Below are 26,190 nucleotides of genomic sequence, written 5' to 3' on the forward strand. Positions count from 1 at the left end.
GTGCCTACTTTCAGCAGTTTTTGGGTGAGAAGGAGGTACACCCTGAACGGGTTGTCTGTCTGTCAAAGGCAACATATACATACAGGACAAATAACCATTGTCAGAGTTTTGCAAATAGTTATCTCATGAATAAGTTTGTCTCTCTACTCGAAGCTGGAAACAAGGTGAGGTGGACCATGCTGTTCTTGGAGAAACCAGTTTCAACTAGTTCAGAGAGACCCCTCTACTCCTTATCTTTAAGTTTCTGTTGTATTACCGACCCCCACCCTGCTTTCAATAAAACCAGGCTGCTGCAGGGGGACAAGTTGGAGTTGTACTGAGGCACCACTGAGACTCTCCCCCTTTGCAAAGGCTGAAATGATACTACTCTCTGTGTGGTTCTTTATATGTACAGGTTAAAATACCCAACAACTATGCACTCACACACTCACATTTAAGAACAGTTTAGAGACCAATTAATCATGTTTTTAGCATGTGAGACGAATGCATAGGGAGAACATGCAAACTCCATGCGGACAGACCCCGGCTCTTAGATTTGGTCCCAGGACCCTCTTGCTGCACCACTGTGCAGCCCTTATGCTGTAAGACACAGTTAAGGAAAAAACACCTTAACAGTGTTAAGGTGTTTTATACGTTATATACATTTGATATATAATATCAAACGTATAAAAATTTAGAAGTTAACATTCATGGTCTTCCTACCCTCTAGTCTTGGGGGAACAGCCAATCAGTGTCAAGGAAAATGAATCTTGCTCCTTGATTGGCTACCCTGCTAATAGTGAATCAACTAGCATTGGTGTTTCAAGTTCCCAAGTTGAATTTTATTTCAACTATTTCAAAATGCTCTACGAAATAATCTGCCCATAGACAAATTTTCTGCAAATAAATGGGAGTTACATTCCACATGTTATCATTGATTTCATGTCATCATTGGGTCAGCCATACTAACCAGTACAAAATCAAACAAGAAAAAAATTACTGAAAGAAAACATGTAGTTTTACTGCTGGGTATGATGCAAGTGGGAATGATCCAATTTACCTGCTCCTTCAATAATTTTTTTCATCTTTCAATTGCATAGACAACAAGGAAGCACAAACCAATATGTCTTTTTATGCATGCATTTAATCTGTATCTCTATACTTTTTCTTTTTTTAGAAAATATTTACAGGCTATTACGACAGAGGCTGAAACAAATGCAAAATTTCACATTTCATAAATATACATAGGTGAATCTCACCCACTCACCATCTGAACATTTCACAAGCAGATGTTACCAACACAGTTGAGCAAGGAAACACACATCAGGCTGTGTCTCATCTTAGAGTCCTTTTTTTTTTAAATTTGTTTATTTTATTATTTTTTTTGCTTATTTGTTTTTGTTGTTTTTTTAAATTATTTTTTCCCAGATGTAGATAATATTCATAAATGTGTGCAGCAAAACATCACAGGCCAGTATTTAGAGATTAAAGTCCTTTTGTTGCAGCAAAGTTTGCCTTGAATCCATTTCTTTATTTCCATGTCCATAACACGCAGAATTAAGAAAACATAAGGAAGGAGGTTGTCTGAAGATGTGTAGCTGTAATCATTAAGCTGCAGTGGAGACTTCTGTCTTGCTGGTTGACACTGAGGTCTCATCCTCAACCATGCCACCCATTCCAATTGTTGCCAGCATGCAGTTACGGAACTGAAATACAAACATGAAGAAATATCTGAAAGATCACTCAAGTTTTGAATCACAGTTAACCATATTATAGCAATATTGTGTGTTTTTCCTCCATAGCAATAATATTTAATCTTTCTGGAAGACACTAATTCTCTTCACTTTGAACTACCTTGTTGCTGAAATGTGCTATACAAATAAACTCATTTTAAAATGAAATGATGACTTGACTTCATGTTAAAAAAAAACCAACTTGTACTAAAGAAACACATTTTATGTTGGTCTGAAAGGACATAACACAAACTTGCAGTAATAATTATTTAACTTTTTCACAGAAAAATTATAAACTGAAACTGAATTTCAAGGAAAATAAAATATGCATAGATTCTTCTGACCTTTTTTAGATACAACATTCTACACATAATGTAAAATGTAAAAAAAACTGACCTGTTTGTTCATCAGAATGTAGATAATTGGGTTAAATAATGCTGAGCTCTTGGAGAAAAAGGCAGGAATGGCCATGGCGGTAGCTGAGAAGGCAGCTCCTCTGTTAAAGAAAATCCACGCAGCGAAGGAAGCATAGGGGACCCAAGCAAGAAGGAAGCCGACAACCATCAGGACGCACATACGTGTCACTTCCTTCTCAGCTTTCTGAGTGGAAGCTGAGTCCTGCTGCTGGGCTGCAGCCTGGAAATGAGTTCAACAACAGGTCATGTCAGTGTTTGATTGTTTTAGACATTTTATTATACAGTAAGATCAAGATTGCAGTTAGGAAAAAGGATGTTTGTAATGCAGATAGATGTCCCCCCTAACAGACATGACAGAGAAAGCAATGATTTTCATGTGAAGTATGAATGATGTTTCAATTACTTGAATTGAATGAATCGCATTAGACATACAAGGCAGCTTGCGAGCTACCAACTCATGAAAGTAAGTTGTTGAAATATTTTAAAAAACTTCAAAACATTAATACCTATGATAAGAGATATATTGTAATTGCTTTCCATAAATAACTTATTGTTTAGTGTTTTTCATTAACCATTGTCATGGCATTAAATCTGAGGTTTTCATGGCACATGCCTTGCAATTTGCACCATATATTGTTGAAGGATCTTGAATCCATGCATTCCAGCAGACATTCACCACGCAATTATTTTTTTAAACAAATCTCAAAAGAAACTAAGAGTTTGAGAAAAAATACATTTGTTCAAAAATACTGCATCATCCACATGCTTCATGCAATTTGAACTGGTTGGTGTAGAAATTAATCTGTTAGCTGTCAGTTTGTAATATTCTGTAGTAACACAACATTAAAAACATGGAATTTATATTAATGACTATATTTTAAACTTCAACACTTACAGCTTTGACTGTCATCACAAGACTCCCATATGTGAAGAAGATTGTGAAGACAGGGAAACAGAAGTGGCAGGAGAACAAGTACATCACGTATGATTCATTGTTGAAACCTGGGGCCAACGTGTAATAGTCAGGTCCACAGGATACCTGAAGACCCTCAGGAATATACCTATAGACAGAAGACAAAATGTAAGCAACTGGTTGTCTCTGCTTACGTTATTCTAAGTTGGTGTTTATGTATGAACTTTCTTGAAAAGAAAAGATTTGCTCTTAAAACAAAAATAATAAAAAAGCAATTACAAGGTGCTGTGGCTTAAGTGAAGTTGTGAGTGACTAAGCCATTTTTAAATCAAGTGTTTAAGAACTAAAACCTTGCCTAAGCTGAATTTCAGTGTGTCATCTCACTTTGGTATTTAATCAATTTTGCCTTCTTTGTTTGTTCTGAAAGGTGAACCAGGTCTTTCTGTGAAAGTCTGAAATCTTTTCAGAAATTCACTGACTTCATTTAGTCTCATTACAAGATAGCAAAATCACATTATGCTGAAAACAATTACTTTTTATCTAAAATTCCTCCATTTTAGCATCACCACCTTCCCCTCTAAGGTCTTGGAGACCTTGTCTGAGACAAATATATTTTAACATGAATTCAGGTAAATAATCAATGTTTCTTCCATACTTTTATTTTTTCTGCCAAATGCAGAAGATCTCATTTTCCTTGCCAGTCTGCTGAATGAGTGCATCCGTAAATAAATAATATTCTCCTTGGTTGTGTACATCTATGATTATGATCAGGAACTTTAAAGAAAACAAATCCCAAGTTAGAGTGATGGTTGTCTGCAATGCACAAAGAGTATGATTCCCTAGGTTTGGTTGCATGTTATAGAAGCAACCCAGCTAAAAGGAAATAAACTTCTTTGCTTGAACAGCAGCAGCTTTTGAGGTTAATTGTTAGCAAAATAACGAACATGAAATTATGCAAAGATTTTAAAATCCACAATCTAACACCCAGATTTGTTAGAAAGGAAATAAAGCTACAAAGAATCACAAGAAGGAATGTTTCATTTTTGCTACACTGCCCTACAGATGTGGGTATGCTATTGGATCCATTATTGTAAATTTCTCACCTTGACCAGCCCACCAAAGGAGGAGTCGCACAGGAGAGAGCCATGACCCAGGTAAATCCACAGCCAATTGCAGAATGGGTGGCAGTAAATTTAAAACTACCCATTGGTTTACAGACTACTATGTATCTCTCAATAGCTAAGACCACAAGAGACCATAGTGATACTTGACCTGTTGTAGACAAAGAACAAAACGAGCTGTGACGTGAAACCAGTTAAAGGATAATTGAGGTAACAATAATTTACTTAGGAAAGATTAGCATATTTCTAAACTTTACCTCCAATTGTAGCAAAGAAACCTTCCATATCACAGCCTAAGGGTCCCATAGAAAAATAGCCCATCAAAGAAGAGTATACGGTGGCTGTGAATCCAAAGATGATCATGATCAATCCTGCTACCGCCAAGTTCACCAGGATATAGTTGAGAGGCTGCCGGAGCTTCTTGTTCTGAGCTGTGACCACCAGTGTCAGACCGTTGATTGGGAAGCCGGTGACGATCAGGAAGAACATGTACGCAGCTAATAATTTGAATTGCCATGGATCTGCCAAATAGTACTGTGGATACTCAAAGGGGCTCCTCACCAGCCCCGTCCTGTTGTTCATGGGGATGTAGAAGTTCTTGCCCTCTGTGCCATTCTCCATCTTCTCAGGCTGTGATTTGAATTAGCAGAATAGAGTAAAACCTAAAGCTCTGTCTTTGCAGCTGTCTCTGCTCTCTTACTTCTTACATGAAGCCATGGTTATATACCCCTTAGGCACGTTATAAGAAGATGAGCTAAGAGGATCTGGGAATTCAGCCCATAATCTCTTGGTATAATCACTCGTTAATCAGTGATCTCTTTTTTCAAGATTTTAGGGCAAGTTTTGGGACCAATGAGGTCACAGAATCGATTTCCTAACATTGGGTCGATGATAGAAAGATCTTTCAGGTTTCTTCTTTCTGTTTGTCTAGTATATTCTGTCTGTTTTTGATTTTACTAGACAGGTATTATTTTATTCAAAGTGACAAATGACAGTGGTAAACAAATTTTCCCTGGAAATATGTGTACATACCAACTTAGTTAACTCTAATTCTGGTTTTGGTTGCTTCGCCCAACCTTGAACATGAGGTTTGTAAACAATTTAAATCGAACAAAGCAAAACAACTTGTTGGTTATGACTTAAATGGAATTAAAGGTGGACCCTGTTTGACAACCCTGGGTCACTATCCATTTAGATGGGTTACAGCTAACAATTCCCAAATAGGATTTCACAGTAAGGGTCTGTGTCCACTGTAAACCTGAATCTCTGAGTTGGTTTCCTTGAGGAACTAGAAGGCTAAGAAACAAGTTTTATATTAACATCCAAAGTGTCCAAGTCCAAAAGTAAGTAAAGTAAAAAGCAATGGGTATTAAATCATAACACAATTTCTGTAGTAAGTGGAAGACAAATATCAACTTGAGATGTAAGACAAAATATGAAAAAAAACAAGTGAACAAGCTCTAATGTCTGATTTATCAGTAGGTCTAGAATTAGGCTACAGGAAGGAAGCATCCCAGACAGGCTCTCTGAACAAATTGCTAAAGTATAAACCAATCACTAAAGACAGATTTTGGAACCGTTACTGTGTCAGACATGGGATTGTTGGCATTAAGTGATTGTAATTCATGCCAGGTTTTCTACGACCTACTTCTGCTTTTGTCCTTTACGTAGTCAAAGGGTAACCCAGGACTCTGAACTAACTGGCATCCAGTCTCCATTTAGTACTCTATCCCAGTGAAACATGCAGCGTCAACAGGGGACGGTGGTTCCAAACTGTTGAGAACCAGGAATACTGTTACAGATTTATCTGATTTTCCCTCTTCACCAGCGATCAGGTGTTGTTGTATTAAACTACGAACAAACAAACCAACCTTAATTCTAACAGATATGATACAAAATGTATGCATTGAATATTTAGTATTCAGTTTTTTTATGCCTTCCAGGCTTCTATTGGTCATCCCAACATCTTGAGAAGTCTTTAAAAAGTCAAAAGCTGTACCCTAACATAGCCTTCCCCTGAACAACCTGGGGAACAACTCATACATCTTGACATAAACCACTTACTGTGGAGTAAAGCCACCATCACAAGCATCCATCACCAGTCTGATCTCAGCACCCTACACTGAAAGTCATCAATTCAGGAATGACAATTGAAAACTTCTAAAGAGCACTGTTCAGACAGATACTGAAAGCATAGTGGATAAAGCACATTATGCCAAATACCTAAATCAGTCTGTTAACTTTAAATTATTGTCAACAGCTGAAAATAAAACTCCTGCCAATGTGAGACAGTTAAATTGTTTTCCTGCCAAACTAGAATGAGTTTATGATAGAAACCATTTTCTTCTTTTAAAACAGTTCAGAGGTCTTTTAGAGTAGGAATTGATAAAGTGTATTTATACCGGGCACTGATAGGTATTTTCAAATGAGAGGAGAGACATCTTCACTAACAATAAGAATATGTCCATTTGCCTCCTAATTAAGCTCAGAGGATTATGGTGAGCTGGAAGATAAGGAACAGACAAAGGCATTCAAAAATTCTGTGACATTCCTGGAAACAATCAGTGCTGTGTGTGAACATTTCATTTATGAAATTTCTTGAAATAACATTACAGTTTGGATGCCAGTGCATAAACAATTACAATTAAACTAATAACATTTTACATTTATCTCTCATCAACATAAAGAGAATACTCATAAAAGAACCTGTAAGCACATTATATTTGCCTCAATATTTGAATTAAGTTATAATCAATTCCATTACCATTGGTATAAAAAATACTTTACCCATAGATGGAGACATCTTCTACAAAATGACTTCATATTCTTTTCAGACTGATATATGTCAGCAATGTTATTTATAATCTGTTTATTTTATTTATGTAGATCCCGCAATGATGAATTGCTTTTTGAGATCTCTTAGCCTTTGCCTTAGCAGGAACAGAAGAAATCTGCTAGTCTGCTTATTATCCTTACATGTCCCCTACTATAACTGGTTAAAATTTACAACACTCTGGATATACGCACATTTATGTCTCACTGAACTCATTTTGAACTCATAAGTTTTAATAACTATTTACTAATTCAAGTATCCTAAGTAGAAATTTCAATCAAGATATAAACAAAATTTCATTTCACATACATATTTAAAGCTAGAGCTATCATAGGATGCGGAAAAATCTAATTAATGGGAGTCGCAGAGAGCTGGGAAATGTCTGAAAGAAACAATATTCTTTCAGACATTGTAACCGGCTGTCATTAAAACGAGCATCTCTAGCCAATGGCCAGCTAATGCTTACCTTGAGCAGATGCAATTTGCAAATCAATCAACAAGAAAGCAGATTTCTGGTTTATCTAATTGAATAAGAACATGATCCGTGTTTTCTGGCCCGAGGCAAACAGCTGAGCTGCTCCGGATCCTCTTGACTAGCATCAATTGGTTTACCATTAACGGACGTAATGTACAAGCCAACAGTAAAGATGTAATGGGATCCGGCTTCTTTAAACAAAGTAGAATTACAGACTTAAAAGGCCTGCTTCTAGTTTCCAGGAAAAATCCGGCATATTTATCTGCACCCCTGGTAAAGACATTCAAGAAGGTTTAAAATAGTTTAATTTTATTATGGAATCTTTATTTTATGCTAGAAGTTTTTGAAAAATTCAATTATTCATTGAAATATATTTATGTAGTGTTGAAAAACACTTATGTTATTTGGCTTTTTCATAAAATACTCTATTTGAACCTAGCATACATGTGTTTTGATTGTGGAAGAAAATTGGTGTAAAACTCACACATTACGTAGGGAGAACAAGCATGAAAACACAATGCCTCCATTATCACTGCAAAACCTTTATGCCACAACCAGTGAGTCCTAACATTGTCAAATGTTACCTAAACCCAATAAGGTAAGTTCACTTTGTATCCCTTAAAAAACCAAATACAATATCTCAATCTTCAATGCTGGATTATTGTATCAGTAAAAAAGATTAGATCAATGGTGTCCAAACTTTCTGCCATGCAAACCGAAATACTCAACCAGAAAAGTGATTCACAAAAAAAAACACATTAAACACCTCTTTAATTAAAAGCATGTGCATGCAAACATGTTTATGACCGTATTTTAACATAAACAATGAAATTGACACTATATATATGTGTGTGTGTATATATATTTATAAAAGGAAGACATAACTTCACCTGTCAGTCATTCGACGGTGTTTGTCAGCAACCGACCTAATCGGCGGTCGCAATTTGTCCCGAAGTACACGGCCCCAATCTGGAGGAATGAACTTCCGTCAACATAGCTGGGGTTTATCATTGCTATGCTAACAAGCTGCGGTCATAGAGAATTTGAGGAAAATAATAGGAAGTTAAGGTTCAGTGTTATCAGTGGGGAACATGCAATCCCGACAGTCATTATCCAGAGCGTGTAGCGGGCGGAATACAATTCATTACATTTCCAAAACCCAAACGGAGTCTGGAATAAAGCAAGAAATTGATCAAGGCCTGCAGCCGACCTCATGTCCATGCCAGTTGAATGAAACTGCGACCGACTACAACTACCACATGTTCGACTGCAGCAGGTAATAAACATCCCATTTTCTGTCATAAAGACACTTATTGACTGTCAAATTAAAGATCAATAAGTGAAGCTAGTCATGTTTGATTGGTTTTATGTGTGTACATTCCAATGGTAGCTCTATGGCAGCATGAAAGCAAGCTGTCATAGTAAATGCGGTATTTACATTTAAGAAACTTTTTATGCATTTTCCTGAAGGCAGTTTTTCACAAGCCGGTATTATATAACTCATTACTCACCCATTTTGTATGTGCGAAATGCAGTCCAACACAGGGTTCACACTCACATTCAATGAGACTTTGTGCCCCTCATTCTCCCTCTGGCAGGAAAGACTTGGGCTTTAACGTTCATTTCTCCGTTGTTTCCCGCAAATAACCTTACAGAGCTGATGTAGGACTTGTTGGAGAATTTTCTTGCTTGTCGTCTTTGCCTCAGTGTTGGCTGATAAGACAAAAATGACTCAAAAAATGTCTTTGGGATAACACGTTGCGTTTCACTACCACCGTCATTAGGATATTGTAGGAGGTTTGCTCTACTTCCTCGTGGGGGCGGAAGTGGAGCCTTTAATTGCCCCATGTCAATTGGGGTTCAACAACCGGAAGTGACTGATTCCCATAGATTTTAAACCTAATGCTTAGTGAACTGAGTTGCACAAATGAATTTTAAAAATGGAAAGGACCTCATAGTTTATTAAATATTTCTATTCATCTTTATGTGATGAATAGACATGCATAGGGGACATGCATCACAGAAATACACCTATGAACACTAGTAAAAACTCACAAGTGCCTAAAATTGTGCTGTTTCTGTTTGCTTCCCTTGGGATCGTCATTTAAATTTGTCTGGCCAGAAAACTAATGCAATATTTTCAATACAGTTATTAGAGCAACACCATGTATGCAAGAAATCCATTAGCTAAAGCTTCTAATAGAATACAGAATAAATATATCCATTCCAATATTTTCTTGAAATACATAAAACAAAAACTTCTATTCAGAGGATTCAGCGAACAAACTTGTATCAGAAACTGTTTGAGTTTCTAATACCTATTTAAATAACTAGATTACTGGCTGGGGTTACCCGACCTGTCTCACGATGAATAAAGTTTGGGAGCACCTGAGGTAATCCCTTTACATGCAAGTCCTGTCTGTGGACATGTAATCTTACACCATTTGATGCTCAAAATCCCATTAAATCATTACATTTTAAGAAAAATAAATACTGACTGAAACTGTTTGGTTCCCCTTAAATCTGTAAGTGATTAAGATTTTAAAGAATTAGTTTATTATCAACAGAAGGTTTTACAGCTGTAGGTTTTTAAGTGCCCTTCATTTCGTCAAATTACATTAAGCAAGTTCTGACTTTTGGAGGCAAAGATTAAAGTTAAATTTGTTACACCATGTGGATCCAAATTGTTTTTACACTGTACAAAATTGGAAAATTACTTAAGCCATCTCTATGAGCCCCGTGCTTTCAAGGAAACCAGCACTTTAGACATTCACTGAAGCAGGAGTATTCATGTAATTTTTATGCACTTAAAACAATTATTTTGTATAAAACTGCTTATATTTGAAACTACATATTAATGTGCTACTGTGTGCTAAATTAATCTTTTTTAAAGAGCTGATTTAGCCAATGAAAAAAAATTTTATTTCTGGGCTGGTGCTGCCAGTTACTTAACATAAACCTCCCAAAAGAAAATAAGCAGTTTTCTAACAATTAAAAAAAAAAAATAGAAGCCTCAGATCAATTAAAAAGTGTTGAACAAATACATTTCAGGACTTAGTTTTCATTATTTGTTAAATTTATTGAATACATTTTTACAGACTTGTAAATGTATTCACTAGGTATAGTTTATACTATATATAGTTTATAGTTTAAGCCCCTGTTCTTTGCAAAAGACCTTAAATTCAGTTTTCTTATGTATTAAAATGATGCTGAAACTATTTCAAATGAAAAAATGTGTATTGAGCTGGATTTTAATGAGACTGTTGGCAACATTTTCCACTGAATCAACAAGATGTGTTCTGGTAAAAGGGAGCTGACCTGATCATTGACTAATTGCCAGTACTAATTTATAATTAGTACCTAATGAATAGCTCAGTAGCTTCTTATATGCTTCTTATGTAACAGATATATATTTAAGTATTCAACAAAACATAATCGGGAATTTGGCAGTATGCGATGATTCAGTAATGTTGGTCATTTCTAGCTCATGGTTAAATAATCATTGCCTAATCAGTGGCTGAAGTAAGAAGTCATCAAGATGAAATGGGATTTAGATTAAATTACAAAATTAAAATGTACATAAATATTGACTTTTGACCAAACACAATCAGAAGTTTATCGCTACATAATTGTTTGTTCATTGCACATGGAACTAAATATAGTGAATGGCCCAAGTTGCTTTTATCAGGTTACCAGATGCCTTATATTTCTGCACAAACTGGCGTTTATATAAACAATAATGATAATTAGTGAATTTTAATAGCAATAATTTTACTGTAGAGAAAATAGAAATATCATAACCACCATAGTGACAATGAATGCCTGGAAAAGTTCATTTGACAGCATTGTTTTATAACTAGCATTGGGATGTCCTTAAATTTACTTGTTTATTAACTGGATTCTATTCGATTAATTTCATTATTTTGATGATATATTTCTGTGTCATTGTGTAGAAACTTAATATTTGTTATTATTTGTTTGCCATGAGATGACTAACATAAAGTACATTACATTTTTGCATCATTCTAAATGGGTGATATTTAGGGTTGTCTAACATCTAGCTCTGTTTCTTCAGTTACTGTAACAGCTAAACTTTATATAGTTTGATCAAATGTTTTCATGTTTGAGATCCCTGGAAATAGGTTTTCTTTTCTTAGTTTAATAAATAAACTTGATCAACCAATAATGTATTGCTGTTGCAAAGAGAAAATCTGTAACTAAAGATTTAATCCCAAAAAGAAAGTGATATGTGTTATTGTAATGCAAAGATTTATGGAAGTGCCCTGGATGCATTGACAGGAAGCCATCTGCCGCAGAGTTTCCACAAGAATGCCAATTCCCACAAGTGGGATTTCTAGACCAAGAAGCTTGCGCTTATCCGCTTAGCATCCAAAAATTGTCACTAGCAAGCTGTTAAACCGGAGGGGTTTGGCCCTTCCTAATCTTCAATCCTAACAAATTGGATTCACACCTTCTACGCAAGTCAGAGGTGATAAGTAGGTTGTCTAGGAGTCACGGTGCACGTTAGGGGTGACACCTGTCTTCTTTAATTCATGTGAAGTGATTACATTCAGGCTGAATTGTTCACAGAAAAGAGGTCAACTCGTGTAACACTGAGATCAAAGAGTGAATCGGGGGTATTCTGTGGGGATTTTTTTATTATTTACAATAAGACTTATTATGTAGCCATTGTTGGTAGAATTTTAAAATTATCTTATATATATATATATATATATATATATATATATATATATATATATATATATATATATATATATATATATATATATATATTTGAAAAGTCTCAATTTGGAGAGACAACAACTATTTTTTACCTTTTTTCACTACCAGTGAAACTGACTAAGCTAATGGCTTGTCAGAGTGGAGCCATATTCAAACAGCATTTCCCTAAAATTACCATCAAAATTTAGTTCAATGCTTCATACAAAATATATTTAAACTATTACTTTTGTTCAAGCTAGTTACTTCAAAAAATTGTTGAGTGTTCAGATTATTTTAGCCTATTGTTTTTTAGCTAAAGGCTAAAAATCACAGAGCTTGAATATTTGGGGAAAACCAGTCATGGATGCACTGAACTATCAACTGCATCTCATGGCAGACATTTAAAACATTGTATGTATTTTGTTCACTTACTGCACAGAGAATATTTTATTTTAAAATGTAGCCCTCCAAGGTGGAAAAAAAATACAGATGAGCGCATGATTGGTGTCAGTTTTGTTGGAGGATATTGAACTCACCTGATCTTGAATTGAGCAGAGCTCTTCATACGAACATGACATCTGTTCACGGGTTGCAGATAATGTTGACATTGCCTTCATTTATTTGTATAGGATTTGTGATTTTATTACAGTAAAAAGGAACACAGACCTCATAGTGCTTTAATGGCATAGCCCACAGAGGCAATTTTCCTTTGACAATCAATTCAGTTTGGCTTCAGATAACTAAAACAGGAAAGTAAGTGAATGAGAACAGAGATTTTGAGTTTGTATAGGTAAAGACAGCAGCAGAGATAACCTGTGTGAACTGAGCTTATTCCTGGAAAGGTTGAATTTTCACTTCCCCAGTTGACCCATTATTTTTGCTCCCCTGGTATCAGGCCTTCCCTGAGAGTCCTGTCACGATCTCATCAAAGCAAGTAGAAAAAGTGGAGGGCTTGAGGGTTGAACAGTCCAGTTAATGTTAACTTTTCTGCTTACAGTCATTATGTTTTGGTCATTTTTATAATCTGACTTGTGTAAATAAGAATACATATTAAGGTACAGAATACCTTAATATGTGTTAAGGTATTCTATCTATCTAAAATTTGAATAATTTTAGATAGATAGATAGATAAATATGTGACATCTGTTGTAATAAGGATATCAGAGCTGAGCGCTAAATGAGATTTACATAAAAGCCTGAGCAAGATGAGAAGTCCAAAAAAAGCTTAGATCACTGGGGTGCCATGCTACATGCTTACAGTCACGCATAAACAACAGCTAATTGGCATTAACTCTCTGCTTTGCAGCGACAAGTACTTAGCACACTTGTAGGGCCGAAGTGTGATGAAACTGTGACAGGAAGCAAACAAGAACTACATCTAATCTTTTAGTCGGTCAGGAAGACACATAACAGTGATCTAGAACACCTTGCAATGCACAGAAATCAAGTTAAACTACTGCAAATAGTTTTGTGTTTTAATTGATGAATGAGTGCATAAGAAATAGATGACAAAAAAATGTAAAATCGGTAAAAGCATCTAAACTTTATTTATAAATAGAAATCTCACTGGAGTAAATGGTAGTTATGAAAGAAAGAACAGCCATTCAAAAAAATCTGCCTAAGAAATATTTTCAGTTGGAAAAAAAATATGTTAATGAGAAAAGTGTTAACAGAAAACCAATAACAGATACAACTTTAAAGATTAAATAACACACATTACATGCATAACATGGCAGGTTTTCTGTGATCAGATCCGAAAAATGTTAGCGGGCACAAAATGAGATAAAAGTCTATGTCACCACATCAACAGTTTTGATTTTAATATGTTAAACACATAACCACACAAAAAAAAATTCTATAAATAAATCTTTGTGGATGTTGCTGCAATTAATTTTCAAATGAATTGGTTTGTCTTGTGTAACTTAACAATGGCAGGACACCATTCTTGAAATAAATCTTAATTTGTAATTGCATTTTTTTGTGAAAACCACAGAAAACATAAAGAGAAAAAACTTTTTATATGGATTCCCAGAAAACGGATCCACCATCCAGACGATAAGTCAGGTTGTTTTGGGTCTGCAGAAAGTCTAACATGGTGAACTAAACTGAAGTGAAAGAGAAACCAAACCAACTCATAAGAAACCAAAACTATTTCAGTCACAAGCTGTATTAGGACTAATTTAGACATACATGCAAATCAGTCCTATGCAGTGACTTTTAAATATTCAATTTAAAGTCAGCCACCATCAAACAATCCACTTGTTGTTTGATGGGAAGAACATTGATGTGAGAGAAGTCTCTCAGGCCCTGCTGCCATAGACTGACTGATGACGTGATCAGTCCTGTTTAATCTCAGCCTTCACAGTGGCTTTGACAGTCGTGCAGCTAGGATTACTCCCTAATGCCACCCTCTCTCCTCCACACCTTTCCTATTCCTCTGTTATATCTTTTACCATATATGGATGTACTGTGAGCAGGTAAAAAAGCTGAGTGCTGTTACCATGCCTGGATTCATATTGCATATTTTGAAGATAAACCTGACAAGTAAGGGGACTGATTTTTACCACCACAAAATGTCTTTGTGTGCAAAAACTCAAGGATTATTTTTATTTTAGCATTAAAGAAAGATCTCTTAAAATGTTTTCCATTGTGGCTGAAGCGCCCTCTAGAGGCAAACTTTAACTCACTCAAGATTTCTAGAATAGAAATATAATAGAAAAACCCTCTATAACCCCACAATGGGGAATTTTTGTCAACACATTTTTCAATAACGGTCAAAGAAATGTAATCATTTAATTCTCAATCAATTAAGCCCCATCTATTTACATATAGTAAAAAATAAAAGGTTATTTATTATGTGAAGTCTTCTAGAAAATCAGACACAAACTGTTAAAGATGCCCACAGATTTGGAGTATAATTTTTTTTGTGATGGAAATAGCTCAAGAAATCCCTAATGTTTCAGGGGTATTGCTCTAAATGTTTTTATTGTCTTGTGTATGATGTGAGGCACACAGTTCTGTGTTAATAGGATATCTTCACCTAAACTCTATGAAACTTTATTTCAATAGATGGGAGACATAATTGTGTCTTTGATTTATGAGGGGGACTGTTTCTTTGTAAAACATTTAAATTTAGCACCGCCTTTTGTCTAATAAGCACATTAAAAAAACTATTTATGTATGTCTGTCTATATAAAATCTGATATATTTGCTATCAGCATAATGTCTCCACCTCCATACTTCACATTTGATATGGCCTCCTAGGGTTTGTAAACGTCCCCCTTTTTTTAAAACCAAATATACACAAAAACAGTAACAGTTTGAGTTTTATTAGCACAGGAATGTCTCCAAAAGCTAAACTTTGTTCTTATGTACATGTGCTAACTGTAATCTTTCTTTTTATATCCCTCTTGAAGTAATGGCTTCTTCCTCTCTGAGTGACTTCTCAGCTCTTGTTGACTATAATGATGAATTCTCTCAGCAGCTTCATCCAGCATCTTCATGTCTTTTGCTTTTGTTCTATCTTTGATACGTACATTTACCCCCAAAACTCATCCATCTCTGGACCAACAAAGCCTTTCAAAACAATACATTCTCGTGTTATTAGATTGCGTGTAATTGTTTGAACATATTAATCTGGTACATTCGGGTATCTGGCAAGACTGATTCATTCAGGTTTAGAGACAAAGAAGGCACCATGTAATTATATAGCATGATGGATTTATTAAAATATAATTTATGTCCAACCTTTAACCAAAAAAGTTTTTTAATTCTCCATTCAAACCCAACATAATATATTCTGAAATGAAATTAAATATGATACCCTCATAGACAGTTTTGAAGTTTAGGATAAGAAAATGAGACAAGCAAGGTATAAAAAAAGGTTTTTGAAATGTTCACTTGAAACCAAAAGTTTGCAGTTACAAAAATGAAAGAGAAGCAATCTGAAAACAAACTTAAAACAATGAAATGAGGAATGAGTCATTATGTAGCTCAATTATGGAAAGAAGAAACAGCCCGATTGAGCTGAGCAGTAGTTTGTAATTAAAGAACTATTAAGCATTAAATAGGGCAGTTTTGCTTAATTTCATTTGAACGGACACATCTCTGGATTTCTGTGTTTCAGATTTTATTCAAAATAAGTTATATGATTTCGTAAGCAAAGCTCTACTATGCTTAAGAGAAGTATCTTTTTATGGTATGGTGACCAAGAACAACAACTTAAAAAGGAGTAACCACCCAAAAAGGTATACTACAGTTAGTCCTTTTAGCTCAATTTCCCCCTCAGTATCTCACACAAAAAACTCATCAAATAACTTTGTAAAAAATCTATATATATTTGCATGTAATGTATTTCTTTTTCTTCTGAATTAATAACTGTGTTGGTTTTTTACCACATTGGCAGTGGAATGAATTGAATACAGATAAAGGTAGTGTGCTGTGTAGGTAACCACAGTATTGAAATTATGTCAATGCTGTGGCATAATTTCATAGCCACAGTATTTAGTATCTGGACTGAACGTGTTGTTTTAGTAACTGGTTCTCAGTCTGGATCTCCTTGAAAGGTTTCATGTTGCACCAGCTGCACCTGGTGCAACATGACATGACAGTGTAAGTTGGCTGAACAGTTTTGTTTCACGTTACCCTCTAATCTGTCTGTGACTAAAGCTGTGAATAGACTACAGGCCAGTTTTTTCACAGTTTCAAGTGTCAGTGGAGAGCTGGTTTGCTGCAGCAAGCTTATGGTATTTAGTAAAGTGCTGGAAGGATATTTAACCTGGGTTGAACATTTGTCCTTTTATATTTAAGTATGACTTGGAAAAGTATTTCATTGCTTCATAATATATATTTGAAATGAAATTAAAAAAGAATACTTTAAGTTGATTTTATTTTCTTAAAATTGATATATATTTTTAATTTTTCTTTCCTGACACATCAACCTTACAGGGAGTCAGAGTAATTCTTGAAGCACTTCATAAAACCTCTGTATCCTAACAGAATACAGTGCTATTCTTTAATAAAGTTATTCTTTTTAACATAGTTTTGACATTTTCATTTAAGCATGCTCCAGTAAACCTTTACACATGCTATTAACTCTTATAAAAAAGATATTTTTATTTTGCTATCCCTTGCCTTGAAATATTTTCTCAATTTCAACTTTCAGACCCATTGACTAATGAGTATTTCAAAAAGACTATGTAGCTCCAGGGGTTTGCTATCTTTCTATAAGGTAGGATTAGTTTTAACCTTTGATCCACTTGTTTACAAGGAACTGAAACTTAACTATTATTACAGCAAAAACCATAATGTCACATTTCATCTTCGGATTTGTAAATAGATCTAGTCCCAAATGATTCTTATATTTGGCAGATTTAGATTTAAACAAAAATTCGCATTTTATCAATATATTTGTTCTGACCGTAGGTTTTGGAGCAGCCCAGCTAGAATTTGATGGAGAATCTGTGGAGATAGCTAAAGATCCCACCAGAGGTGACGAACTCCACTCTTCTAGAGCCAAAGTCCTACAACTTTTAAATTTGTTCCAAGTCCAATTTATCTCCTCACCATCCCATCAAGTTCTACTGGGTTCATGCTAATTACCTAATTTTTCAATTCAAATGTAACTTTTTAGCACTCAAGGAGTAGAGTTGGACAGCCACGGATTAGGATGTTCACAAGGAGGCATTCCTAAGTAATATACTTGAAGCTCATCACCAGCATGCTTATAACTGATGAGCAATGTAAGAATAGGCACAGTAATGCCAGAAAATTTCTGCTGATTATTAAAAAATATATATATTTTTAACATGCCACCTTTTAATCAAACAGAAATAAAGAGTGATAAATTACTATTATTCAAAACTGATACTCTTTTAAATCTAAATCTGCCAAGAATCTATATAATTTTCACTAGACAGACAAACAGACAGACATGGTTGATTAAACAACGGATGACCTCAGAACTGTGTTTTCTGTTTCCTGTGGATGATTGGCTGGACGCAGTGTGGACAAGTCTGTGAATGACTGAAATGCTTCAGGGTTTGATGCTTTCTTTATTGTGCCAGCTGGTACATTCTTTGCTGGAGTGCAGAGATGTTTTAGCCTCTGTGTAGAAGGAAAGAAAGACCATTTGTCATTTTAGTATGAGTTAAGATGACTTATAAAGAAGAATGACAACAGGTGCAATGTACAAATTAGAAAGGTAGAAATGATAGAAAAATATATTAAAGACAAAGATGGTGTCCTGCAAAAGTTGATTTTGTTTGCCAGTTTTTTGTTGTAAATGAAAGCTTTTTTTTTTTTTTTTTTTACATCAGTCCTCCCAGCCTTGATGCCCAATTAATAGAATAATTTCAAAATTCAATATGTTTACCTGTTTTAGTGTTCCTGGAGTGATGCTCACAGCATACAGCATCCACAGCGGAACAAGCAATGTCGAAGAGAGAGTGAAGAATAGTCCCAAGGCGTATCCCCACCATGGATATTCATACGTGTTGTTGAATTTCAAAGGTTTATGTTTGATCACAGAGAACAGAAACGTGAACTAGAAGAAAAAGGTACAAAAAAGCACAACATCAATTTATTTAATGCACTGCAACCTTAAAGCTTCAGAGAATTTTCTACATTTTGAAATTTGTTGGACTACATTTGGATCCTAATATGCACAAGGATGTTTCTAGCATCTAGTCCGCGCTCAACCCTGCACCGCTGCAGGTTTGGTTAGGCAGTATTTTATTAATCCAGAGAAAATTATGGGGTAATCTGTTGCTTACATACATATCAGTACATGATATATACATAATTAAAAACATAATTAAAAACAAAATAAAAAATATAAAAACTACAACAAACGGAATAGAGGGAAACAATCAAAACATTAATTTCCCTGTTTCTCACATTCCCCCCTGTTCCTGAGATTGCTCCTCTATTGAGAGAAAACATTAGTCCAAGGGGTGGTTGGTTTTGTTTAGAGCTGTGCTCAACTTGGACAGCTGATATGCACAAAAAATAAATTAATGCAAAATATCACAAAATAAACACTTACGGTACAGATAGCTGGTGTGATGTACCTCCAGCAGTATTTCATGAAAGGCCAGGGACGATAACCAATCATGTCTTTCACATTATCATAGTGACGATCTGCACCTGAAACATTAGATACTATTAGTTTGCTGACATGCAGCAGCACAATAGAGGAAGCCATTGAAAACTTGAGTTAATCAAATGTGTTTGATCGCATACCATAAACCCATCCAATACAGATAGACTGAAGAAGAGCAAAAAATAGAAGTGTCATCCCGCTGCAAGCATAGTAGTCAAACAGCTGGAAAACATAAAGGCCTCCCTGAAAAAAACACAGTCACCGTCACTCGAAGTATTCTAGCTGTATACAAACTACAGAAAATCTTTATAGAAACACATTATTATTATTATTATTATTATTATTATTATTATTATTATTATTATTATAACTCTCATTTGAGTTTTACAGATGCCTCTTCATAACATGAGTCCAAATTACTCCAGGAAAATGTCTATTCACAGATTGTTTCATATAGCAAATCAAAAATTTGTCAAAAATAGCTGAAATACCTAGGTGCAATGCTCACAGTTGGCTTGGCTTTTGCAAAGCAACCAATCAAGGAACACCATTCATTTTCCTTGGAGCTGATTGGCTGTACCCCAGTAGCGTAAATAAGGAAAACTGTAGATATTAGCTTCTGTTGTAGTGCAAAGACTGTTTTTCCTGTGCTTATTATTGCATATTGAGGTATATTTGGTGCTTTAACTATTAGAATAGACAGATGTAAGCATTCCCAAGAGTATCTCAAGTATTTGTGGATTTCATCTATTCATGAGTGGTTCAGAAACTTAACCTCACCTCTGTAAATACCTTAGGTCCACTGTATTCATTGACCATGTTATGTACAATGTTACTGGTATTTCCAACGATGTTGCCACTTAATATCAGTGTTGTATGTAGTGTTTTATTGTCATTAATCTAGTCATTGAAAATTCAAATCAACACACATCATCTCAAGTCAATCATTTTGTTACAGTTCATTGAATGACGCTTGTGAGTTTTTAATGGTTGAGAAAATTTTTTGTTTAAACCTCTCAATTTTATAAATAACCAAAACTCCCAAGATGCCAAACCAGAGTAGAGTTTTGTATTTAGGGCTCTACTTGAGGTGTAGACACCAAACTTGGTGGTTCATACGACTCAGATCATATGAACTGATCTCTTTGTTGGTCTAGAAAGAAAATAGGAAGACTTGTTTTCATAACAGTAAATATATCAATATTTTCAATGTCATAATCTTGAGCGTCTGTCAAGATTCTGACCCGTTTTTAGTCGTATTTTGAAGTAAATTCAGCTTTGTTTGCATTTGTTCATACTTTAGATAAAGGATTAACTGTTCAAACCACTCACCTCCGTTACCATCACAAGACCAACCAGGAAACCTCCAGCACAAATTGTGAGAAGAAGCAATCTACGTAGAAGGGTTTTTTGAAAGAAGGAGGGATACATGTCGGAGATGGTTGTAACCAAGGACTCCTGATATACAAACTGTTGAGGTAAGAGATATTGTTCAGTAAAATTACAGGATGTACTTTCGTATAAGACTTTCAGTTTTAAATAAAAAATTACTATGTATCCTACCTGACTATCTAATCCCAAGAAGATGATCATAAAAAAGAAAAATATTGCCCAAAGCTGAGGCAGAGGCATTAAAGCCACAGCACGAGGATAAGCAATGAATGCCAAGCCTGGGCCTGTTAGATGACATCAAAAAGTTTCTTTAGTATGTCTTATCACTATCACTTGGAATCTCTGTTAAACATAAATCGTCAACTTCCAGTACCTGATTCAGCCACCATGGAAATTTCCACATTCTGCTCTTTTGCCATAAAACCGAGCACAGAGAAAATGGCAAAGCCGGCTACAAAGCTGGTTAAACTGTTCAGCAGGCATAGGTAAATACAATCCCTGTTTGGAGGAAGCGTAAAGAAATAGTGTTAATTATATCATAATGAAATAATTATATGCTGAATGAAAAAAAATCACATCTACCTGTAACAGTTGTTGTTGTATTTGTTGTAACTTCCCAAAGATGTCAGAACACCTGTGCAAACCCCATAGGAGTAGAAAATTTGGCTGCCTGCATCCATCCATACCTGAACATTTACATTTTGTTGTGTTATCAGGACCTAAGTGTGCATATCTCATTGAAATGAAATTTGATATACCAAGAATGTCTACACACCCCTATTAAACCACCAAAATATAACTTTCCCCACTTTTGTCTTCTTTAAACGTGTCCAGTATTTAAACCTGATCTTTTCACTTAGTTCTTTATTATGTTTTTTTTTTGTTTGTTTTTTTTAACTTTTAGGTTCTGTAACAAAACTCAGACATCTTCACAGAACAGTTGTATTTATACTGACATTAATTTATGTGAGCAGAGAGGGATCTGGATACAGGCCAAACTAAAAAAATGAAAACAATTCATAATTTGACTGCTATTTCACAAACAAGCACTACTTTGTGTTGGTCTGTCCAATTACAACCCTTAAAATTCACTTATTTTGCTATGAAATTTGGAAAATCTCAAAGTGTAATAATATTACTGCAAAAGCACTGCATCTTGGCAATTGTGAAAGTTTCATGCTGCATATCTTAATACTCATCTTATGAGTCACTGAGTGTCACTGAGTGTGACTAATATTTTGTCACATTTCTGTAGAAGAAGGAGTGCTGTGAAAACAAGTTTGTGATAAACACGCTAACAAGTCAGGGCTTGAATGTAATTACATTTTGACATGTCCTGTGAGAATATTTACTTGAGTCACCAACCTTCTATTTTATTGGTACAACTGCACTTTGTAAAAAAATAAAATCAGCCCAATTTAAAAATCTGAAGTCAGCATTTTATGGTGCAAAAGACGTCATTTATAATGAGTCCCAAGTAGAAATCTGTGCATATTGTTAGAAGAATAGAAGGTTGAGTCACCAACCTTCTATTTTATTGGTACAGCTGCTACTTTGTGCCCTTCCCTTATTACCACAAAATCCTAGAAGATAACAATCTTAATATTTGCATATTAGTAACACGATATGCCAGGATTCTCTGGATTACGGTCCCTTTTCAAAATATTTTGAATCATAAGGATTTTAAATGTGGAGAATCAATTACATTTGCTACAAAAGATAGATACAAAACCAAATATTTATGAATTAAGTCTTAGAAGACAAAAAAAACAGCTTTACAGGTTTAAAATGGTACCTCTGGGTCAGCGAGGCGGGACGGGTCAGGGTAGAGGTAGAAAAGAATGCCGTCTTTTGCTCCTGGTAATGTCAGTCCACGGACAAGCAACACTGCCAGCATCACGTATGGAAATGTAGCTGTGAAATACACCACCTAATACACAAAGATTACAGTGACTGTGAGTACAAGATAACAAGAAATCAGAAATGAAAGGAAATCTGTTAGTTCTGTACTGTACCTTTCCTGTGGATTTAACTCCATTCCAGATGCAGAAATAACACAACACCCAAGCAAGGAGCAGACAAAGAGCCAGATCCCAACGAACACTTCCGATGTTATCAATTCCATTGGACAGCCCCAATATTCTCCTCCTGTGACAGACTTTATTCAGTAACGCACACAAACAGAAGATCTGAAATAATGTTTCGCTTCCTGATACTTACTCCCAAAACTGAACGACTGAAGATGTCGTGTTGGCGTACAGGTGGAAAGAGGATGTGTCATTGTGACCATGTTCAAAACAAGCGACTTACAAGGAAGCAGAGATGTTGTAATTAGCAGGGGAAAAACAAACTTAGGTGAACGATGACGTAAAAGATCCTGAAAACCAGCTTTTTACCTGTATTCCAACTGTTATTGCAGCTCACCCATGGAAGCTCAGTTCTGAAGGACGAAAACAGGTAGAGAAAAGTCCATGCCAGAATGACGATGTAATACACCCCGGTGTACAAAACAACAACTTGGCTTCCATAACCCAGGCCTATGGAGAGACAGGTGTGCCTTTAGCAAGATATGTGGAATACTTATAGCTAAATATATATATATATATATATATATACTGTATACAGTATATATGAGCAGACTTGAAAAATATTGACTCAAGTCAATATTTTCCATGCCTGTCCTACCCATTAAACTTTTTTCAAATTTTTTTAACCTCACCTTCCAGCAGGACAATTGCTCAAAACATACAGTTCAGTTATAATGGAATCGTTTTGATCAAAACCTTTTTTGTGTTAGAAAATGTTTGCTTGATTCTACCCAGGTAGCATCAGTATTGTGACAGCTTTAGCACATACCTTCAAAAAGAGGACACATATTCCTCCAACATGTTATTCCACCCTGGCTGGTGAATTGACCCAAAGATGTCTCAAGGAAGAAGAGTGGGATGCCACAGGTGAATAGAAATAAAACATAAGGAATGAAGAAAACCCCTTCAAAACAAACAAGTCAGTGATTAGTATCTCAGAAATATCAACACAAGGTTGCTGTTGACTCTTACACCTTAGCCTTTTTTCTTACATTTAATAATGTCAACAGTGCTGAATATTTTTAATCATTCTTATTTATCAAGAAATACTCTACAAAACAATACTAACATAGCTATTTGCCAACTCTTCTCTTTGGCCGCCTTTTATGGTGGTTTTGAGGTGTAACATTAGCAAAACTTTAACTCCTGACATTGCCCATTATTATTGCCCTCACATTAATCATGCAAATCTCACTTTATTTTGACAACTGACTTTTCATTAGGATATAGCTAGTGAATGTCCAGCTCTCAACAACAACAAAGATTTACCTCCTCCATTTTTGTAGCAAAGGTAGGGAAATCTCCAAACGTTTCCAAGACCCACAATATGTCCAGCCACCGCCAGGATGAACTCCATCTTTGTGGCCCATTGGTCCCTCACATGAGTTTTTGGCTCAATGCTGAAAGGTCTTTCCCCAGGGTTTGGTTTTGTTTTCACATGGGAGGTTTGTTTTGGGTCCATTTTAACCTTGGTCAGGATTAGATAAGTATCATTAAGTATGCAATGAACACAGTGTTTATTAGTTAAATACATTTATAAACAGCATACATTTACAATCTGCAATACATTTAAGTTCAGTATGGCATAAGTAGACAGCATGAAATCATAAATTCAATCAGTCAAATTTCCATTGTCAATATTACCATTTCTTTATTATTATTATCATCAATGGGTTTTTTTTAAAGTTTTTTTACATTATCATTGGTAGTATTATTTTTATTATGATCAGTAATGTAATGAAGGACTTGTACATATTTTTTTCTCATATAACAGTTTTTTATTTTCTTTCTTTATCTACCACGTCAACAAAAAACACTCTCCTTTCTATGAATACGTTAAGGACTGCTTATGATTTGTTTTTGCATATTTAGTTTTGTTTCTAACTGTTCACTTAAGCTTACTACCTTTATTTTATTTGTTTATATAACAATTAAAAAAACGAATGAAATAAATAAATTCAGACAATTTTTATATGAATTATATATCTATATATATATCAATTAATTGGCGAGTAATTAGCACTTCTAGCTTCTTTTTTTCCTCCCGTTGCCATGGTGAATCGCGTTATTCACGTTCGATTGATGAGTGCTACTTTCTATGCTCACGCTTATCTCTATGTAACTGATCTGAAACCGAAAACAAGAGTATCATAGGGGTGAGGTGGAACTCTGCCCGCATCGGTGAGCACCGTCTGCGGGGTTTCTTTGGGAGGGTCGCAGAGGATATTGGTTGCCTCTACGAGCAGCGCTTATAGACATCATTTGTTTATATTTACAGGGTTGAGATACGGCGGAGCTCGTTGGCGAGCTAGGCACAAGTTGAGGACAGCCGGTGTGCGACACGACGGAGCCAAAATCGAGACGGTTTAGGAGTGGAACGAAGAGGTTCCTTCTCCTGGATTTGACTGACATGATTCCAGCTTTTTAAGACTCCTCTAATTGAAAATAGAGAACAATCTTATCCTGGACTTGGGACCCTTCGACTGATGTTTTTGGGGTTTAGCTCTGAAAGGAATTTTATTTTACAGTTTTGAAAACAACGTGATTTATTCCTTTTGTGTTTGGGAATAAATATAGTTATTCAAACCTAAACCCGTCTCTTCTTCCCTGGGTTCTGACTCACTGGCTCCCCCTTGTTGTCGAAGAACTTGTCGATGTGACACTTATCCGTATCAGCTTGGTGCTTACACACACATCATGTACGTATATGTGCATCAATTTTTTTTTTTTTTGTTCTTGTGTCTCCATTAACTTCCATATCATAGTTGTCAAATAAAAATTCACTGAATCTAACCATCTGTATAATACACCCACACACCTTCACACATATATTAATAGATTAACACAGACTAACCAAATTAGCTCTTTTTTTTCTCTAATAAGAAACTAACATATTATAACACTTATGTATCATGTCCATGCAAAAAGTCAAATTTTAAACAACTTTTAGTGCAGTTACACAAGTCTCTATCTTACCTTGAGCAGAACAGGTTCTTTCCTGTCGCTTCAGAAGATCAAATACCTGATGCTTCATGACACGTAGAGCATGGTTTCTGAAGGAGTGGCCACTGAGACTAACACAACCTATTTCCTCAAAACCAACAGAGACCAAAGTTACATTTGCAGTTGTCAGTGACTGTTTTGTCCAGATAAGGCAGATAATCGCCTCAGACCCTGTGCAGGGGCTCAAACTTATCTTAAGGGCTACAAGCCTTAGATATAGAACATTTGTCCCCCCCCCCCTTGCTCTCCTTATGGATTTTTTTAAATACAAGGAAACGAGTCTCTTTCAAACAATAGTGCATTTACTTATTAGTCAGACATTGTATCATTTGACTCAAAATGATGGAAAGTCAGCGCTATTTTCACACACATGTCAAACTGTTGAATCTGGAGGCTTCCTAAAGTCTATTCACT

General features: G+C 35.4%; 2 protein-coding genes across 4 annotated transcripts; both read right to left on the bottom strand.

Moving 5' to 3' along the window:
* Positions 1 to 799: 799 nt before the first annotated feature.
* LOC116710764 (green-sensitive opsin) lies at positions 800 to 9,253 on the bottom strand. Of its 2 annotated transcripts, XM_032549993.1 has the most exons (7): positions 8,982 to 9,253; positions 8,361 to 8,439; positions 4,420 to 4,792; positions 4,145 to 4,313; positions 3,024 to 3,189; positions 2,109 to 2,348; positions 800 to 1,685 (listed from the first exon to the last, which is right to left on the bottom strand). In XM_032549993.1, exons 3-7 carry the CDS (start codon positions 4,781 to 4,783, stop codon positions 1,587 to 1,589), a joined length of 1,038 nt encoding a protein of 345 aa, XP_032405884.1. In that variant the 5' UTR covers positions 4,784 to 4,792; positions 8,361 to 8,439; positions 8,982 to 9,253; the 3' UTR covers positions 800 to 1,586. The 2 variants fall into 2 exon arrangements, with proteins under 2 accessions (XP_032405884.1, XP_032405883.1); XM_032549992.1 differs by lacking the exons at positions 8,361 to 8,439; positions 8,982 to 9,253 and having other exon boundaries at positions 4,420 to 7,858.
* A 6,416-nt stretch (positions 9,254 to 15,669) lies between these two features.
* On the bottom strand, positions 15,670 to 25,865 carry LOC116710763 (sodium- and chloride-dependent GABA transporter 2-like). Of its 2 annotated transcripts, XM_032549991.1 has the most exons (15): positions 25,750 to 25,865; positions 24,043 to 24,241; positions 23,543 to 23,677; positions 23,083 to 23,223; positions 22,907 to 22,991; positions 22,702 to 22,834; positions 22,482 to 22,616; positions 21,269 to 21,372; positions 21,060 to 21,184; positions 20,858 to 20,970; positions 20,627 to 20,764; positions 19,435 to 19,537; positions 19,238 to 19,338; positions 18,566 to 18,736; positions 15,670 to 18,297 (listed from the first exon to the last, which is right to left on the bottom strand). In XM_032549991.1, the coding sequence occupies exons 2-15, from the start codon at positions 24,233 to 24,235 to the stop codon at positions 18,133 to 18,135; spliced, it is 1,842 nt and encodes a 613-aa protein (XP_032405882.1). In that variant the 5' UTR covers positions 24,236 to 24,241; positions 25,750 to 25,865; the 3' UTR covers positions 15,670 to 18,132. The 2 variants fall into 2 exon arrangements, with proteins under 2 accessions (XP_032405882.1, XP_032405881.1); XM_032549990.1 differs by lacking the exon at positions 25,750 to 25,865 and having other exon boundaries at positions 24,043 to 24,322.
* Between the last annotated feature and the right edge of the window lie 325 nt (positions 25,866 to 26,190).

Source organism: Xiphophorus hellerii, chromosome 20, assembly GCF_003331165.1.
Source record: "Xiphophorus hellerii strain 12219 chromosome 20, Xiphophorus_hellerii-4.1, whole genome shotgun sequence".
In the NCBI taxonomy this organism is placed as follows: domain Eukaryota; kingdom Metazoa; phylum Chordata; class Actinopteri; order Cyprinodontiformes; family Poeciliidae; genus Xiphophorus; species Xiphophorus hellerii.